Raw genomic sequence first — 18367 nt, 5'->3', positions numbered from 1 at the left:
ATATGTTTATCACAGTCGTCTTTAAAGAAAATGCGTGAAAATATTTTGGGCATATTAATCCATTAAGAACTAGTTTTCTATTTAAAAAATTTTTTTAATGTTGTTTATTTTTGTGAGAGAGAGAGATAGAGTGTGAGTAGGGGAGGGGCAGAGAGAGAGGGAGACACAGAATCCGAAGCAGGCTCCAGGCTCCGAGCCATCAGCACAGAGCCCGATGTGGGGCTCGAACTCACGGACCGCGAGATCATGACCCGAGCTGAAGTCGGACGCTCAACCGACTGAGCCACCCAGGCGCCTCACAAATCCAGACTTCCAGCTTCTTTTAAAAAATGGGGAGGTGTGCCGCGGTGCGTCCGTGTTCTTGCAGAGCCCCCGTTGGTGGGCTGAGCAGTGGGTGGCCTGTAGGCAGGGCTTCTCTCTATCGTGTCCACTCTCCACCACCCCTTAGCGCCCCTCATACCAGGACACCTCACTCGCTTCTATCTGCTCACCTGCTCGATAGGCCCTTGGTGGGGGGCTCCCCTGCTTTACAGCATAGCCTTCTCATCTGTGCCCCAGGAGGACTGAGCTCGGTCAGGGGGTGAACACATTTCTGCAGGTCTCTGGACCCTGAACGCAGGAGGGCAGCGTAGATGGAAGCGAGGGGGGCTCGCATCAAAATTGGTTTTAGTGGGCGCCCGGGTGACACATTCGGTTAAGTGACCGACTTCGGCTCAGGTCCTGACCTCGCAGCTGGTGAGTTCGAGTCCCGCGTCGGGCTCTCTGCTGACAGCTCGGAGTCTGGAGCCTGCTTCGGATTCTGTGCCTCCCTCTCTCCCTGCCCCTCCCCTGCTCGCTCGCTCGCTGTCTCTCTCAGAAGTAAACATTAAAAATTCTTAATTGGTTTTAGGGAATGTTTCACTACGACACGAGCATATCGTTGCTTCGTGCCTTATTCTTCAGAAATGTAATTCTGAACAAGGACAGATAACTTTACTTTAGGATTTGCGTGCATGCGCGCACGCTCTACATACGTCCTGACTGCGAGAAGCCATGTGGATTTCACCCGATGTTTCGCTCCTGTTAATTAAAATGAATTGAGGTGTGCGGCTTGAATTTCATACTGTCAGGAAAAGAAGGTCACTTTGATGAGTGAATCAGCCTAACTGGGCACCAGCTCCTGTCTCAGCAGCAGATCGTCCTGTGGTGCCCACGCCCCCCCTGACGGTGGGTGAGCTGCATTCTCTTAATGCAGATGAAAGCTATGAAGAACCACTTCTGTCCAGAAGAGTGGCTCACAGAAGTCTGATCTGATCCTTTTTGTACAATCAGCTTTTTTTTTAATGTTTTTATTTATTTTTGAGACCGAGAGACAGAGCATGAGCGGGGGAGGGGCAGGGAGAGAGAGGGAGACACAGAATCCGAAGCGGGCTCCAGGCTCCGAGCTGTCAGCACAGAGCCCGACATGGGGCTCGAACTCACGAACCGTGAGATCATGACCTGAGCCGAAGTCGGACGCTTAGCCGACTGAGCCACCCAGGTGCCCCTGTACGGTCAGCTTTTAAAACAAGACCGTGTGTTTTCTGGTGGCCGAGGCAAACCGTTGATACGGGGGTGGTCCCTGGAGATGTGGCCGGGAGGACGCATTTGGAGGTCCGTGACCTCGGGAGGCTGTGGCTGCTGCTCTTCACAGATGTGGGGTGTCGTTGCACCCCGAGGGCAGGGATTGTCCTGGGTGGGCTGCTGGGCTTTTGGGGGGCCCTGTGTAAATAACACTCTTCTATCTGGGCCGGATTCTGAGCAAATTCAAACGTAAGGAACAAGAACTAGAAAGGCAGAAGCACATCTGTATCACCTTTATAGGCTTTTGTGAGTGATCGGAAACGCAGGCGGTAGGTCTGGGCGCCTGGCCACATGGGTCACTGAGAACACAGAGCATTGGCGGGCGTACGGTGGTTCCTGCTTAGCCGGAGGGGCTACATACAGCCCTCTCCCTCTGTCCCCATCCCCCTTCTGCCTCCCCTGCATCTCCATTTAGCCTACACAGCCACCACCCAACCCCTCATGCCACCTGAGGCCACGGTCTCTTGACCTTGACCCCTGGAATGGCTGTGCTCTCTGCCTCACGGACACGGGCACCTTCCCCTGACTTTGCTCCAACGTCTATGGCTGCAGAACAGAGCCCGAAGATTCTGGCTTCACCTCCTCTCCTCTCCTGGCACGGGTAGGAGCTGGGGAGAGACCCTCGGCTTCCTGGAGCTTGTGTGACTTCACCTGTGAAGTGGACTGTGTTCATTTTCTGTCCCAAATCGCCACACGTCTAGCAACTTCACATCACACCCACTGACCATTGTTTCTGCGTCCGGGAGTCTGGGCACAGTTTAGCTGAGTTCTCTGCAGGGTCTCAGAGGCCTGCGGTCTGGGCCTCAGCTGGGCTGCCTTCTCTGGAGCTTGGGGCCCTGGTCCCAGCTGTTCGGTCGTGCACAGAATTCACCTTCTTGCAGTGTGGACTCGGGCCCTCAGCTCCTGTAGGTTTCCCTTCTCCACGTACTGTTCTTAAGAGGCTGCTCCCTTCTCCAAGGCCAGCAGAAGAGCATCTCTCTGTTCAGGAAGGCCCAGCGCATCTTTCCAGAATGCTCACCTCCTGTATTCGGGCCCACCCAGGATCCTTCCCCACCCCCCCTCCCCCGCCCGGTTAACTTCAAGTCAACTGATCAGGGACCTCCGTTACATCATCAAGACCCCGTTCACTTTTGCCACGTAATAACCAAGTCACAGGGCGACGGTCCTGTCAGGTTCAGAGTTCATGTCCACACTCAAGGGGGAGGGACCTATATGATGTGTATACCACGGGGCCAAGAAGCTGGGGGCCATCTTAGAAGTCTGCTCCCCAGGGGGAATTAATTACACTCCCCTCCTGGGATGTGGGTCTTTTCTGGTAGTGGGATGTGAAGGCAGCAGGAACTCAGCGTAGGTGTGTCTTTTCCTTCCTTCCTTCCTTCCTTCCTTCCTTCCTTCCTTCCTTCCTTCCTTCATAATGACCACAAGGAATGCAGGTCTCCAGTGGCCATTTCTTAACTACTCTGCCTCCTTTTTTTACCCAAATCAGCTCAACTCTGGCCTGATTGCTGGTATTTTCCTCTTCAATTGAGTTAAGAATGAAAGATGATGGAAATAAGCCCGAGAGCCTAACAGCACGATCCATTAATGTTTCCATTCTGCAAGCTATTTTCGGGCAGTTTGATTTGCAGATTTCCATCCCTGTGAATTTTCTGCTTTGAGATTGTTCTGAAAAACATGAAGATAACGGTGAAGGACAGGTTGCAGCAGTATTTCCCAGAGCTCAGCAGCCTTATCATGGCCAGCTTGGGACTTGTGTGTGTGTGTGTGTGTGCGCGCGTGTGTGTTGCCATGTGAGTGTATAGGTGCTGTGTGTGCGTGTATGGATCCGTGTGCACACATTCGTATGCACTCTGCATTGCAATATGCATGTGTGTGCATGTGCATACATGTATTCACTGTGTTGCTGTGTGTATATATACTTGCTGTGTGCACACGCATGTATGCATATGCATGCGTGTGCACTCGTATGCATGCATGTGCATGTGTGTGCACACGTGTGTGCACTGTGTTGCTGTGTGCATGTTGTATATGTGTGCACATGTGTGTATGCATTGTGCATTGCCGTGTGCATGTATGCATGTGTATGTGTGTGCATGCATGCGTGTTCACTAAGTATTGTGTGTATGTATATTTGCTGTGCGCATGTGCATATATGCACGTGCACTTTGGTCTTGTGCACTGTGTGTCGCTGCGTGCATGTGTTCGGCGTGTGCATGTGGGTGGCTGGATGCACGTGTGTACGCGTATGCATTTGAACGTCCGTATATGCAACGTGTTGCTGTGTGCACGTGTGTGTGTGTGTGTGCACTTGCATGTGGCATGGTGTGCCCGGGCATGCCTGTTTGATGAGTAATCTCTCACGTTGCGCCTCCCTTTCCCGCAGTGGGCTGTGGAGTGCAACGGCCTCCTGCGGACCCTGCACGGCCTGGAGCAGGAGCACCTCAGGAGGTCCCTGGCTCTGCAGCAAGAGGAAGACTTTGCCAAGGCGCACAGGCAGCTGGCCATTTTCCAAAGAAACGAACTGCACAATATCTTCTTTACCCAGATACAAAGTGCCGTTTTCCAAGGGGAACTGAAGCCAGAGGCGGCGAAAACGCTGCTGCAGGATTACTCCGGAATACAGGTGAGGCCTCACATCGGCTCGCGGTGAGGGAAGAGGGACTTCCCCGTCCCGTCTCTCGGGGGTTTCTCCTCTGCCGGAGTGAGTCCCGTCTCTTCCTTTCTCTTCCTTTTGGTTGCGTACAGTGAACTGACCGCCTTTTCCTTCCGCCCCTTGACGTGTGCGTGAGTTGTCAGTAAACCGGGCAGTCGGTGGCTTGAAGCCCAGGCCGGGGACGCCGGCCGACTCGGATTCGAATTCCTGTCCCACCAGCCATCAGCTCTGCGAATTGAGGCAAATTGCCTGACTCCCCCGATCCCGTTCCCTCAGCCTGCGGAATGGGGGTAATAGAGCGGATTCATGGAAGAGCCTGTGCCTGGCACATTATACCCTGAATATATATACAGCAGTTAAAAATCTATAAATACACGTGTGCATGCACGTGTGCGTGCATCCACGTGTACCTGGGGTTTACTCTCTGTGGATACTCCTGGGTGAATCCGTGTGTTTGCGTGTGAGCCTCGATGTGAATGTTACTAATCCCGATGGAATAAAGTCCCGAACATCAATGGGAATAGCCGATCTGAGACGGTCACCACCGCTGCTGAGGCATTTCTGCGGCCCGCACGGGATATTTTGCACGCGCGTTTACACCCGCAGAGTGAAACCACCGGCGTGCAGCCGTGCGAGCAGATTTCTGGTCCCGGCACAGGCCCGGCGAGGGAGGGCTGTGAGGAGCGGGGCCGTGCCAGAGAAGACCAAGTGACCGTCCCTGAAAGGCTCCCGAAAGTGGGTTTTCCAGGGTGGGAGGGCCCCCGTCAGGAGGCACCACGCGTGAGGAGAACAAGCCAGCCTCTCCAGGTTGTTCCCACTCAGACTTCAGCGGGAGTAGATACAGGAAGGATTCTGTTGTCTTCCTGGTTAGGCCTTCAGACCCCCGTGGCATCCCTTAAGTACTGACCAGTTATGGAGTCATCTTTCTGCTCATGGCGGGCGGTGGCTGACTGGCAACACGTGGGCGTTCGAGCTAGAACGAATGCGTGATTGTTAGCAGTAATGGGGTCAGGAAGGTGACTTCCATGGGTGATAATTGTCCCACAGCACAGGCATCTGTGCTGCAAGGCGCTTTTCCTTCCGAAACTGGCTCGAGTCAGTGGTTCGCACGGACCCGGTTTTGTGGAGGGCAGGAATATTGCCTCAGTGTTCCCGGTAGATAGATTCCGCTGCTGGTGAGTCAGGAACGTGCTGGTGTTCGGCCGTATCGGGCCGACCGTTCTGCTTTTCCGTCTGGACGGTGCAGGTTCCCAGGTGTCGGGAACTGGGGACATCGCAGCTTTAGGGGGAGAGGAGACTGGCCGTGGTATCATATGTATCTTGTAGAACAAAGCGTTGATCTCTCTGGCGACCCCCTGCAGGGACTGTATTTCCACGGCTGGGGAAAGACAGCAGAGCCACTCAGTGGGATAGCACAGCTTAAGCCAATGTTTTGATTACCGCTGGTCCAATGACTGCCCATCTAACTACTGTGCCTCTGGTTAAAGCGGCATTTGATAGCAGCCTGAATTTAGAGCACAGGTCCTGGAATTAGATCACCGAGTTCAAATCCCCGCCCAGCCATTGGCCAGCAGTTTGCTGTGGACCCCGTTTCCTCCTCTGTGACGTGGGAACAATTGTTCTCTCTCTCTAGATGAAGTTGGATAAGGCGAGGAACACTCTGGGCCCAGGACGGACCCAGAGAAGATACCCAGGTATCTAATAACCTCATAACCCAGGTTATCATCAGCGTCTTGTGTTTGCTTGGGCTTTGTCATCTTGTCTCCCGTCTCCTGCCGGAGTGTGGAGGTTCGGGGGGTCAATTCAGGTGTCTGATTTACCCCCAGGATGTCCATACCTGTGCCGGTGCTGTGTTTTGGGAACCGCGTGGGTGAAGGCTGAGCCACTGAGCGAAATCCGCTTCCCTTTTCCTAGGGCAGGAAAGATGTTTCGACAACCCCCAGCTATCTGGGTCTAGAATGCACTCATTTCTTATTAGTATGTGATTTTCTTCTAAGCCCTTGTTAATGGCAGGGCAGTTGAAGGTGATCACCCCCATGCCCCTACCCCTGTGCGTTTTCTTCAGAAAGGAAATGGAATGCTTTACATGTCTAGAATGTTCTCTAAATGTTAATGAGGCATATTTTCTTGATTTTTTTTTTTCTAAACAGGAGAAATTGGAAGAGTTAATGGACTTTTTCCAGGCTAGTAAGAGATACCATCTAAGTAAAAGATTTGGCCACAGGGAGTACCTGGTCCAGAACATGCAGTCATCAGAGACCCGTGTGCAAGGCCTTCTGAGCGCCGCTGATACTCAGCTGACCGTGTTCATCCAGAAGCATGAGAGGTGAGACCTGAGAACCATCACAGATGACACACACAACCCCCTAGCCCCATCGTTCCTCATCAGGGATCGTCCACGCTGCTCAGTCAGCGAATACACTGCTCCTTACTTCGTAAGAAAGATTCTCTAGTTGGAAGAATCCTTTGCATTGTAGAATTTTAAAAATGTAAGTGACAGTTGAGACAGCCATACGACGAACCTTCCCTGTGCCCATCATACAATCTCCGTGATCAATCTTGATGTTGCTCCACATCCCCCCAGAGTTATTTTTTTTAGTGTTTATTTATTATTATTTTGAGAGACAGAGTGCGAGGGGCAGGTGGAGAGGCAGAGAGAGAGGGACACACAGAATCGGAAGCAGGCTCCAGGCTCCGAGCTGTCAGCACAGAGCCCGACGTGGAGCTCAAACCCACGGACCACAAGATCGTGACCTGAGCCGAAGTCGGATGCTCAATCGACCGAGCCACCCAGACACCCCTTCTCCAGAGTTATTTTAAAGCAAATCTCCAACATCTCGCTGCGAGATCAGTGGTGGAGGCTTAACATGGGCTGTGTGGTGGGAGAGCCCACTTCCCCTTGAACTTGGGAGTGAAGTCTGAACACACAGAGGCTTGGGGCACCTGGTTGGCTCAGTCGGTTGAGCGTCCCACTCTTAATTTCAGCTCAGGTTGTGATCCCGGGGTCATGGGATTGAACCCTGAGCCGGGCTCTGTGCTGGGTGTGGCGCCTACTTGGGATTCTCTCTCCCTCTCTCTCTGTTTCTCTCTCTGTCTCGGTCTCTCCCTCTGCCCCTCTACCCTACTCAGGTGCACATGTGCTCTCTCTCTCTTTCTAAAATAAATCAATACATACGCACACAGATGCTGGTCTTGGATCACACGTGGTCTTTCTCTGCAGCTCCAGGGTACCGTGTGGTTGGTGAAAACGCACCTTCCTGCCAGGGCAGCCTCTGCTCTTCTGCATCCTTCCTTCCTTCCTTCCTTCCTCCTTCCTCCTTCCTTCCTTCCTTCCTTCCTTCCTTCCTTCCTCCTTCCTTCCTTCCTTCCTTCCTTCCTTCCTTCCTTCCTCCTTCCTTCCTTCCTTCCTTCCTTCCTTCCTTCCTTCCTCCTTCCTTCCTTCCTTCCTTCCTTCTTTTCTTTCCTTCCTTCCTTCTTTCCTTCCTTCCTTCGAGGTACTTGATTGCAAACAACGACACTTAACTCTTTCTGGTTATGAGAAGCTCTGAAATAAACAGAGGCCTGACTATAAAGCTGGCTTTCCCAGCTTTATAGTTTATTTTTCTGAATTGATTCCGCCATCTTGATAATTTTATTAGGGCTCGGCAGCTCTCCCGCCCTACCAAATGAGGATGCTGTAAGGTGCAAATTATGCGAACACTCCCTACCCAAAGATGCTAATGAATTTGTCACTGCAGTTGCCTTGACACTCCTGATTAATTTTCACCCAAGTCAAAGAAACCGTTCCTTGCCTTGAACTGAAACACCGGACAGCTGGTCGTACTCTCGTGAGCCACGACCAGGCAGGTGTGTCCTATCTCTGACTTTTAAATTCTATTTTAAGCAGTTGGCCCAGACTTCTGTTTCTAAGGCATGTATCCACCGTGCATTCATTCATTCATTCATTCATTCGCCTATTCACTCCTTCAAGAAGCTTCCATGGATAAACTACCCTGTGGGAGCAGAGGGCCCAGCCCAGCGATGCAGGCCGACTGGGACTAGTAGTGGGAATCACGGCAACAGACTGCGTCGGTCAGGATTCTGGAGAAAAACAACCAGTCAGATAGGTACGGGGAGTTGGCGCGCACAGTGACAGAGGCTGAGAAGCCCTCCATCTGTCATCTGGAAGCCGGAGACCCAGCAAAGCGGGTGGCGGGGTTCAGTCTGAGTCCCGAGGTCTGAGAACCAGAGGGGATCCCAGCCTGGGAGCGGCAGAAGGTGAGGCGAGGGGTCCAGCTGAAGCAGTGAGGCTGGACAAAAGGGGGCAGATTCCTCCTTCCTCTGTCGTGTGTTCTGTTCAGTCCCCTGCTGGATTGGCTGGGGTCCCCCCACATGGAGGAGGGTGGGCGGTCTGCTTTACCCTCTAATGTCTCCTGGAAACCCCCTCCCAGACCCACTCAGACACAGCGCTTACTGTGGGTGCCCTGCGGCTACCCATGGGTTAACGTGAAGGATTAACCCTTCACAGGGTATTTCCTACCTTTACTTCTTGGACTTCCGTTGTTTTTTTGTTTTGTTTTGTTTTTCATTTTTTTTTTAATGTTTATTCTTGAGAGAGACAGAGCGCGAGCCAGGGGAGGGGCAGAGAGAGGGGGAGACACAGAATCCGCAACAGGCTCCAGGCTCCGCGCTGTCAGCACAGAGCCCGACGCGGGGCTCGAACTCACGAACCGCGGGATCGTGACCTGAGCCGAAGTCGGACGCTTAACCTCCTGAGTCACCCAGGCGCCCCCACTTGGACTTCCATCGTGACAGTCCCATCACCAGGAACTCCTGACCCACCGTCTCCTCTTGGAAAACTGTGGTGGCCCCTTGAGCGCCACTCTTTCCCAGAGCTCTTGCCCAGCCTTGGCCCAAACCGGCGGGTTTCTGAGGTTGAGCCTTCTGTGCACGTCTCTAGCGACGCTGACTTCGCCCTTCCTGTATTTCGGGAACTTCCCGGCTGCCTGTTCCGCTTCTGCTCCTTCAGGGTGAATGAAGACTTTCTCTGATCAAACCAAACTCATGCAGAGATGACCGTCCAGCCACACCAACAGCTGGGCTGAGAGTGGGTTTGCAGCGTGCCTCAGCCACCTCTCTCTCTCTCTCTCTCTCTGCCTCCTAGAGCAGGGTACCTGGACGAGGACCAGATGGAGGCCCTGTTGCAGCGCACCCAGACGGAAGTCTTTTCCATCAAACAGAAGCTGGACAATGACTTGAAGCAGGAGAAGAAGAAGCTGTGCCAGAAATTAATCCTTAAGAGAAGGCGAGAGATACTGCAAAAGGTACGTAAGGACTCGCGCCCTTGACGCTTTGTGTGACCTTCCCGAGCCCTCGCGGGGCGCCGGGCACCCAGAGCGCGGCCGAGGATCTCCCAGAGCCACGCGCCGTGCCTGGCGGAGACTCACTAGAACGCAGCGTCCGGAAGGTCCTGCAGGTGCCGTCCAGCCTGGGCAGAGCAGAGAGTCCTGGTGTGTTGGTCCCGCCCACCGGGGCCGGGAGTGAGGGCAGGGGGAGTGAAGAGTGAGCGATGGGTACCCTCGCGCTCACTGAGGGCTTGCTCAGCCCTGTGCTAAGTTTGCTGCAGGAGATGTCTCACTGAGTCCCTACGTTAACCCTGTGAGGTCAGTACTAGCGTTCGCTCCTTTTGTTTTCGTGTTAGTTTTATTTTTTTACATTTGTTTTAATGTTTATTTTTGAGAGAGAGAGAGAGAGAGAGACAGAGTGCGAATGGGGGAGGAGCACAGAGAGAGGGCGACACAGAATCCGAAGCAGGCTCCAGGCTCCGAGCTGCCAGCACAGAGCCCGACGCGGGGGTCGAACCCATGAACTGAGAACCATGAACCTGAGCCGAAGTCGGACACTCAACTGACTGGGCCACCCAGGCGCCCCTGGTTTTGCTTTTTTTTTTTTTTTAATTTTTTTTTTCAACGTTTATTTTTGGGGCAGAGAGAGACAGAGCATGAACAGGGGAGGGGCAGGGAGAGAGGGAGACACAGAATCGGAAACAGGCTCCAGGCTCTGAGCCATCAGCCCAGAGCCCGACGCGGGGCTCGAACTCACGGACCGCGAGATCGTGACCTGGCTGAAGTCGGACGCTTAACCGACTGCACCACCCAGGCGCCCCTGGTTTTGTTTTTTTAATGAGAACACTGAAGGTGAGAGAGCCTAAGTGTGGCAGCTCGAGCTGACCGGGGGCTTGTGAAGGACTGACACTCATACCTCGCGGCTCCGGAGGCTGGAAGCCTGAGATCAGGGTGGGGCTCGAACTCGCGAGGACCCTGGTGTGGGCTGCGGACAGCCGACTCTTCACTCGGTCTGCCCACGGTGGGAGCCCTGTGGGGTCTCCTTTGTGAGGGCACGACTCCCGTCCACGAGGGCTCCACCCTCATGATCCCGGCACCTCCCAAAGGCCCCGCCTCCGAAGGCCGTCACATCAGGTGTTAGGTTTGAACGCATCAGTGCCCGAAGGGATGCGCACGTTCGGCTCATGGCGCTCAGTGGTGTGGCCACGGCGAGATACCCAGTAAGTGGCAGACATGGGGTGAACCGAGGCCCGTGTGACTTAGGGCCTACGCTTTATCCTCATCACTAACCTCCTCTGCTCTTTGCCCACCTTGGGAGAGGCGAGACCCACAGGCAGATGTGAAAAGGCCTCCCGACGGGCTCACCTCACCCGTACACTGAGTCCGGAAGCACCAATGTGCTCGATGCGCAGGAGGCCGGGATGGACGCTGGAGGTGGTGGGTGGGCGTCATGTTCAAAGGGAGGCGAGAGTGCACTCTGCTGTGACCAGCTAGACTGAGTGAGGGCGGGGGGTGGAGGGGGCTCCCCGGGGAGGGCCCCTTGCACCAGGCCGACGGGGAGCCATGAAGGGTTTTCAGACAGAGAGGGACATAATCGGATGTGGGATTTAGGAAGCCCACCTAGGAGCACCCTGTGGGGGAGAGACGGTGTAGCCTGGAGGGACGGACCCACGAGAGGCTTGGGCAGGTGGGAGCTGACCGGGCCCTACGCAGTGTCCCCGAGCACGGCGGGTGGGGACAGATTCAGAGCATTTCTGGGACATACGGGGTGACACCTAGTATCGTCTGGTCCCGTTCTGGAGGGAGGGAAGGGGTTGCAGACCAACTTCCTAATTTGATCACCGGAAACCCTGCTTTTCATGATCAAGTTTTGGCCCCAACGTCAAGCGCTGATTTTCGCCTTGACCGCTCAACTCCACCCCATCCTTGACCGTTGCCTCATGCGTCTCCACTGGCTCGAGGATGAAATCAGTGGGGCCCAAGGCCACCTTTCTCTGATGGTCTGGCCTGATTTCGGGTTAGGATCCGGAAGGGTGGACGGGCCCCAGGGACTCCAGCAGGCCTCCGTGAATATTGTTTCTGGACCGTCCCATGTCCTCACAGAACAGAACAGAGACTGTCTGCAGGTGCTGTGATAAGTCCCAGCAGGATGGACATCTTTCTGCTTGTCTGCTCGCCCTCCGCCACAGGGCCCTCACCCCTCCCGCTCTCTCCCCAGGGATGTGCTTTCGCCACATTTTTTTTTTTTTTGGTTTTTAATTTCTTTTTAGTGTTTTTATTTATTTTCGAGACAGAGAGAGACAGAGCATGAGTGGGGGAGGGGCAGACAGAGGGAGACACAGAATCCGAAGCAGGCTCCAGGCTCTGAGCTGTCAGCACAGAGCCCGACGCGGGGCTTGAACTCACATGAGATCATGACCCCAGCTGAAGTCGGATGCCAACCGACTGAGCCACCCAGGTGCCCCAACATCTTTTTTTTAAGTTTATTTATTTTGAGAGAGAAAGAGACAGTGCGAGTAGGGGAGGGGCAGAGAGAGACAGAGACAGAGACAGAGAGACAGAGAGAATCCCAAGCAGGCTCCGTGCCATCAGCACAGAGCGTGAGGTGGGGCTCCATCCCACGAACTGTGAGATGATGACCCAATCTGAAATCGAGAGTCAGACGCTTAACCGACCAGGCCCCCCGGGCGCCCCTTCTCTCCTCGCATCTTAACCCGACTGAAGTGTGACCTCTTCCCTCGGGTCCCACTCGGATCTCTTGCCTCGAAGGCCTCCCCTGACCTCCTCACGTAAGTTGTCTGTCCTGGATCTCAGGGTGTTGTTTTTCCCGTTACCCCATCCGGAGCTGGGGTTCCCGTGTGCCTGGGACATGGTGAGGGTAATAGACACTCCCTGTCGTGAGCTCTGCAGTAGGCACTCCTCTGAGTCCTACACACGGTGAAGCAACTCACTGAATCCTCACAAATGCTGTGGGAGGGGCGCCTGGGTGGCGCAGTCCGTTAAGCGTCCGACTTCAGCCAGGTCACGATCTCGCGGTCTGTGAGTTCGAGCCCCGCGTCGGGCTCTGGGCTGACAGCTCAGAGCCTGGAGCCTGTTTCCGATTCTGTGTCTCCCTCTCTCTCTGCCCCTCCCCCGTTCATGCTCTGTCTCTCTCTGTCCCAAAAATAAATAAACGTTGAAGAAAAAAAAAAAAAAAAAAAAAAAAACAAATGCTGTGGGAGATACATCCTGCTATTGCCCCTATTTCGCAGATGAGGATATTGGAGGCACAGAGAGGACTAGATGTTCTCTTTGGGTCACTCCTCTTGGCCATGGAGGTGCCAGGATTGGAACCCAGGTGGTCTGCCTCGTGGGCTTTACCTACTCAATAATAAGCCTTGGGGCTCATTCGATGAAGCGTCCGACTTCGGCTCAGGTCATCAGCTCACAGCTCATGGGTTCGAGCCCCGCGTCAGGCTCTGTGCGGACAGCTCAGCCTGGAGCCTGCTTCGGAGTCTGTGTCTCCCTCTCTCTCTGCCCGTCCCCCTGCTTGCTTTCTGTCGCTCAAAAAAAGAAACATTAAAAATTAAAATTAAAAAATGATAATACAAGCCTTGAACAAATGAAGCTCTCACTATATTTTGGGTTACTCTCTTTTTAAAACTTTCGTTTAATGTTTATTTGTTTTTGAGAGAGAGAGAGAGAGAGGGAGACTGAGCAGGAGTGGGGGAAGGGCAGAGAGAGGGAGACACAGAATCGGAAGCAGGCTCCAGGCTCCGAGCTGTCAGCACAGAGCCCCATGCGGGGCTTGAACCCACGAACCCTGAGATCGTGACCTGGGCCGAAGTCGGACGCTCAACCGACTGAGCCACGCGGGCGCCCCTAGTTTGGGTTCCTTTCTTGAGGCTAGCTTTCCAAGCGTGGTCGTCGGGAAAGGACCTGTCAGCGTCCTGTGCCTCCTGCAGCCGGTTTGCACGGGGTCCCCCAGGGGGCTGTGCGCACGGACCCTGCCCTCACTTAGCTCTCCTGCCTGAAACCCCCGCAGCACAAGGAGCAGCGGAAGGAGCTGCTGTCCGTCGGGGAGGCCCTGCGAGCCGCCGAGGACGCCGGCCAGTTCCTGGGCCGCTGGGGGAGCCTGCTGGCGGAGCACAGCGCCGCGCTGGAGGCGCTACAGGAGCGCCTGGACCAGGCCGCCCTGGAGGACCTCAGGGCCCTGACCCTGTCGCTGTCCGAGAAGGCCACCGAGGAGCTGCGGCGGCTGCAGAGCTCGGGGGTGGCCCAGGAGCTGCTCAAGCACGGCGTGCCCTGGCTCTTCCTGCAGCAGATCCTGGAAGAGCACGGCCGGGAGCTGGCCGCCCGGGCCCGGCAGCTCGAGGCCGAGGAGAGGGACAGGGACCAGGAGGGCATCCAGAGCGTGAGGCGGAGACTGAAGGACGACGCCCCGGAGGCCTCCACGGAGGAGCAGGCGGAGCTGAGACGCTGGGAGCACCTGATCTTCGCGTGAGTGCCCTGCGAGCCCTCCCCCTCCTCCACCCCCCACGAGAGGGGTCCCACCCGTGGTCGTGGGGACAGCGGGCACTGCATAGACGGGAGCGGGGACAGCAGTTCCTTAGTCACAAGCACCGGCGGCCCAGGGGACGGGGTAACCCAGGGCCGCAGCCGGGGCCAGTGAGAGGCAGGCTTTGTAGCAAGAAGAGGGTGAGGTTCCCATGGAGGGAGGGGACTGGTGGCAAACAGGACCCTCCCCTCTCTGCTCCCGGGGACAAGGCCCTTCGTCGGCCGACCTTCTTACCAAGGGGACCAGGCACAGCTCCTGCCCATGCAGGACATACCACGTTGCTCATTCGAGGCCATTCCGAGCCCACCCGGTTTCACCAGATGTCAACGATGTGCGATGTTGGCCCCTACTCTGAGGCCTTCCACGTCTCACTGTCTCTTCACCCGGCCCCTCCCTTCAGTCACCGATTCGGTGACTGGGCTATTTGATTTCATTCTTAATTCGAGAACCGTGTAATGACATCCGCCTGTGAGTAGGACGTACTGGGCCACAGCTGGCCACCACTTCTCGTATAATAACTGGAAAATAGCAGATAAATGGCACGCCGCCTGTTTTTAAAGACGCAGGGGTGCTGTGGAAGTGATGAGGACCAGCCCAAGTCGCCTGCCTCGGGGCCAGAGCGCCACAGCCCTTCACTTCCCGGCAGTGTTTGACAGCTGTCTGCACAGACGGAGATGTGGTGTGGCCCAAATGGGGCACCTTTTGTGGTGTCAGAGAGACCAGCAAAGCGTTTGGCAGTTGTTGGGGGCTGGCCCATCAGATCGGAAAGAGAAGGAGCTCCAAACAAGGCCAGCGTGGGGCTTTAGAGAGGAGTGAGGTGTGGACCGCGTAGACCAGAAAGCCTAGATTTAAATCCCACCAGATGAGTGTAGGAAAGTCACCTAACCAACTTGAGCCTCATTTCTCTTGCCTTAAGCGACAATAGTAAATCACTTAGGGTGCTGTCCGCAGCACATGATACTATCGCATCGGCAAAAGATGAAGAGAATATTTTATAAGAAGGAGTCAGCGGTAGATGTTTCTAGGCTTGATTCAGTGGCTCAGTGATTCTGTCAGGGACCCAGTTCTCACCGTCTTTCTGCTCCACTGCCCTCCGTGTGCCTCCTTGGTCTTTGGGCTCACCCCCTCATGGTTGCAGGATGGCTGCTGCAGCTCCAGGTGTCACGCTCATTATCCCTTTTGAACATCTCAGGCATCAATCCTTCCGATACCACCGGTCACAAGCCCATGCCTAACCCACTCACCGGCAAGGAGAATGACACAGCCATGATTGTCGTAGACCAGAGGCAGTAAACGTTTGTTTAATGAACTAATGAACTTGACTGCGTTCCAATAAAACTTTATTAACAAAAACAGGCAGGGGGCTGGACTTGGTCCACAGGCCGTAGTTTGCCAGTCCCTGCCTTAGACCAGTTGCAGAAGCCCCACCCCGGGGCTGTGAGGGGTATGTAGGGTAGCCCCTCCAAACAAAAGCTGAGCTGACAAGGGGCAAGGTAGTGGCCCTGGGTTAGGTCGTCAACCACGTCTAACAAGATGCCACCTTCACGGCAGCGATGAGGGAGTCCATGGGTTAATATATTTAAATCCTTTAACACAACCCTTGATCTGCAGGAAGCGGAAAATGAGTAGTAGCTTTACCTCTAATATTCCTGTGCTGGAAGAGCTCAGATTATCGGGAGAGCAGACACAGAGAGAGGCGATCATTGACAGACGACGCCCAGGCAGGTAACCATACGGGGCACCCTGCAGGATTCAGATCTTTGCCAGGCTCCGAGGGAGGTATGCTCTGTGCGCCCACCACCGGCCTGGCACTGGGAGCCAGAGACGAGCGGGCGTGGGCCCCCGGTGCCTTGCGGCGAGGGGGCACGGCCGGGGATGGGGCAGCTTGACGGAAGTCGTGGTCCTTATCTGGGGGTGAAACGGAGAGACCGGTGTGGCCGGTGTGAAGGAACAAAGTTAAAAACCAGCATCGCGGGAGGAAAGAACAATTTCCACCCTCCACTGGGTCCATTTATTTCCAGTAATGAAGTAACCGTTTGCCTGTATGAACGTGATTGTGCCCATCTGGCAGGAACGGAGAGCCTCTTTTCCTCTTAACAAACGGACCTACCAATCCATATTCCTTAAAGTTGCCTTTCCTTTCAACAAACCAACCAGCCGGCCCAGAAATTTAAGCAAATAAGCAAACCCAAACAATCCCTCCAAGCCAATAAACAAAACTCAACCCCATTTAGGATACTTTTCTTGGTATAGACGCTTCACCGTCTGAGCTGATTCTTAGGCACAACTTAATTCTGAATCCAGAGCTCTGGCTGTTGGAAGTTGTTGCACGGACAGGAGGGTGGAGGGGGTGTTGTGGGTCGGGGGTGGCGGAGGCCGGAGGGGAACGAGTCCTTTTCAGCATATCGGGTCAGCCCGTCTGTGTCCCCCCTCTGCCGGGCCAGCAGGCTACGCGCTGGGCATCGGTGGTCCCTCCCACCTGCCCCCCTGTGATGGGCATGGGACGGAGGGCATCTTCCTGCCAATGCCCGTCCTTCCTTGGCAGTTACCTCTCGTGGAACGGGATCTGTCCGGCTTCCACCATTTCGTGCCTCCTCCTACGCAGTGCTGGTGCCCGGGACTGACCTCACCACCAGGGAGAACGGGTCCCCGGGTGTCTGCAGGGAGTACAACCTCTCAGTTCTTCCCCATCTCTGCTTTATGGTTCTCATGTATTTCCCAGTCTTTGTTAGCGTCTGTTTTCTTGGACACACAAGACGCCGTCTCCTCTCCAAACCGGTAAAAAGCAGACCCTTGTGCACCACTTCCTAGTCCCACGAATTGTTCTCGGTGATTCACTCTGTATTCCCCCAGAGTCCCTTCGCACGCTGCAACCCGCTTTGGACTCTCCGAGGCGTATAAATTAGACCTGACATCCCCATTACCAGATGGCCGTTGCCTTCAACATCATGTGGATCCATTTTGCGGAGAGTATGACCAAAGCCGCCTCGGGTTTAGTCATTCACCAGGAAAAGAGAATTCTCACCTTGCTGTCTGAAAACGCTTTATCATTTTTCTAAGGGTCGAGGAGGGTCGATGCGCACGATACACATGTGTTTGTCTACTTTGCTTATTCAAGATTCCAAAAGGTTGCAGCCTTTATTACTGAGGCATTCTGAAAAAATGGCTTTACACCGTCGTCTTAAAACACATTTTTAGAAACTTTCCGATTTCAAGCAGGATGGAGTTGCTATAAACCTGGTTGGGTAAAGTAGGAATTAACAAGGATGTGCTTTTTTTTTTTTTTTTTTTTTTTTTTTTTTGCCAGGGAAAGCATGTCTTTGAGACTTCTTTCCTGAGCTCCTGCCTTCATTTTAAACTCCTTTAGGGCACAGATCCTCCCTGTCTCCTGTGTTTCTGTCTTATCTTTTTGCCTACACAGCAGAGCATTAAGGCCGGGCCACCCCGGGGCCGATGGGCTTGACGATGGGCAAGAATCGTGACTCAGAGTCATTTCAAGGTTACTTTCACTTTGGATCCCGCGTGCCCCGCAAACACAGCGGGGAAAAGGTTCTCCAGGGGGTAAGGTACCAAGGAGCGGCTGGCAGCTTCCTGGCAATCTTTTATTTTTATTATTATTTTTTAACGTTTATTCATTTTTGAGACAGAGAGACAGAGCGCGAGCTGGGGAAGGGCAGAGAGAGAGGGAGACACAGAACCCGAAGCAGGCTCCAGGCTCTGAGCTGTCAGCACACAGCCCGATGAGGGGCCTGAACTCACGAACTGTGAGATCATGACTTGAGCCGAAGTCGGACGCTTAACCGACTGAGCCACGCGGGCGCCCCTTCCCTGGCATTCCTTTAAAAAAGGTGATGGACCCCATGAAGTGAGAAACCCAAGACAGGATATCAAGACATGGGCCTGGGGCCTTCGCACTCTTTCTGGCTGGAGGCCCACGTCAGCGGAAAGTCCTATTCTATTTCCAGAAGAGAACTTTCTAGCTGAGCTGCGGTCCCAGCCTCCCTCACTGAGCTTTGGGCGTGGTAGGGCCAGCCCCGGCCTCCCACGGTGGTCCTGCAGGTTTTTCTAAAGCAAGCACAGGGCATATTTTATGCAGCCCGTGTGGATTGCACATTACCGGAGGAAGCAAAGAAAGCCCCCGTTGTCAACAGAGAACATTTGTCAGATGCACTAGTGAACAGACATGCATTGCCCGAAGCAGGAAGCAGAAGAGGACTCCCCCCCCACTTCCTCGCTCCTGGCCCGGCAGGA

General features: G+C 54.5%; 1 protein-coding gene across 1 annotated transcript in view; it reads left to right on the top strand.

The window, feature by feature from the left end:
* EVC2 (EvC ciliary complex subunit 2) overlaps positions 1 to 18367 on the top strand; it is a 134496-nt gene that overhangs the window by 78713 nt on the left and 37416 nt on the right. The window contains 4 exon segments of the mRNA XM_045056604.1: positions 3986 to 4225; positions 6406 to 6581; positions 9399 to 9558; positions 13604 to 14058. Of these exon segments, the coding sequence (XP_044912539.1) occupies positions 3986 to 4225; positions 6406 to 6581; positions 9399 to 9558; positions 13604 to 14058 (1031 nt within the window).

The sequence above is a fragment of the Felis catus genome, chromosome B1 (genome assembly GCF_018350175.1).
Source record: "Felis catus isolate Fca126 chromosome B1, F.catus_Fca126_mat1.0, whole genome shotgun sequence".
NCBI lineage: Eukaryota > Metazoa > Chordata > Mammalia > Carnivora > Felidae > Felis > Felis catus.
The sequence above is the reverse complement of the archived record's forward strand: the minus strand, read 5'-3'. Positions and strand labels throughout refer to the sequence as shown.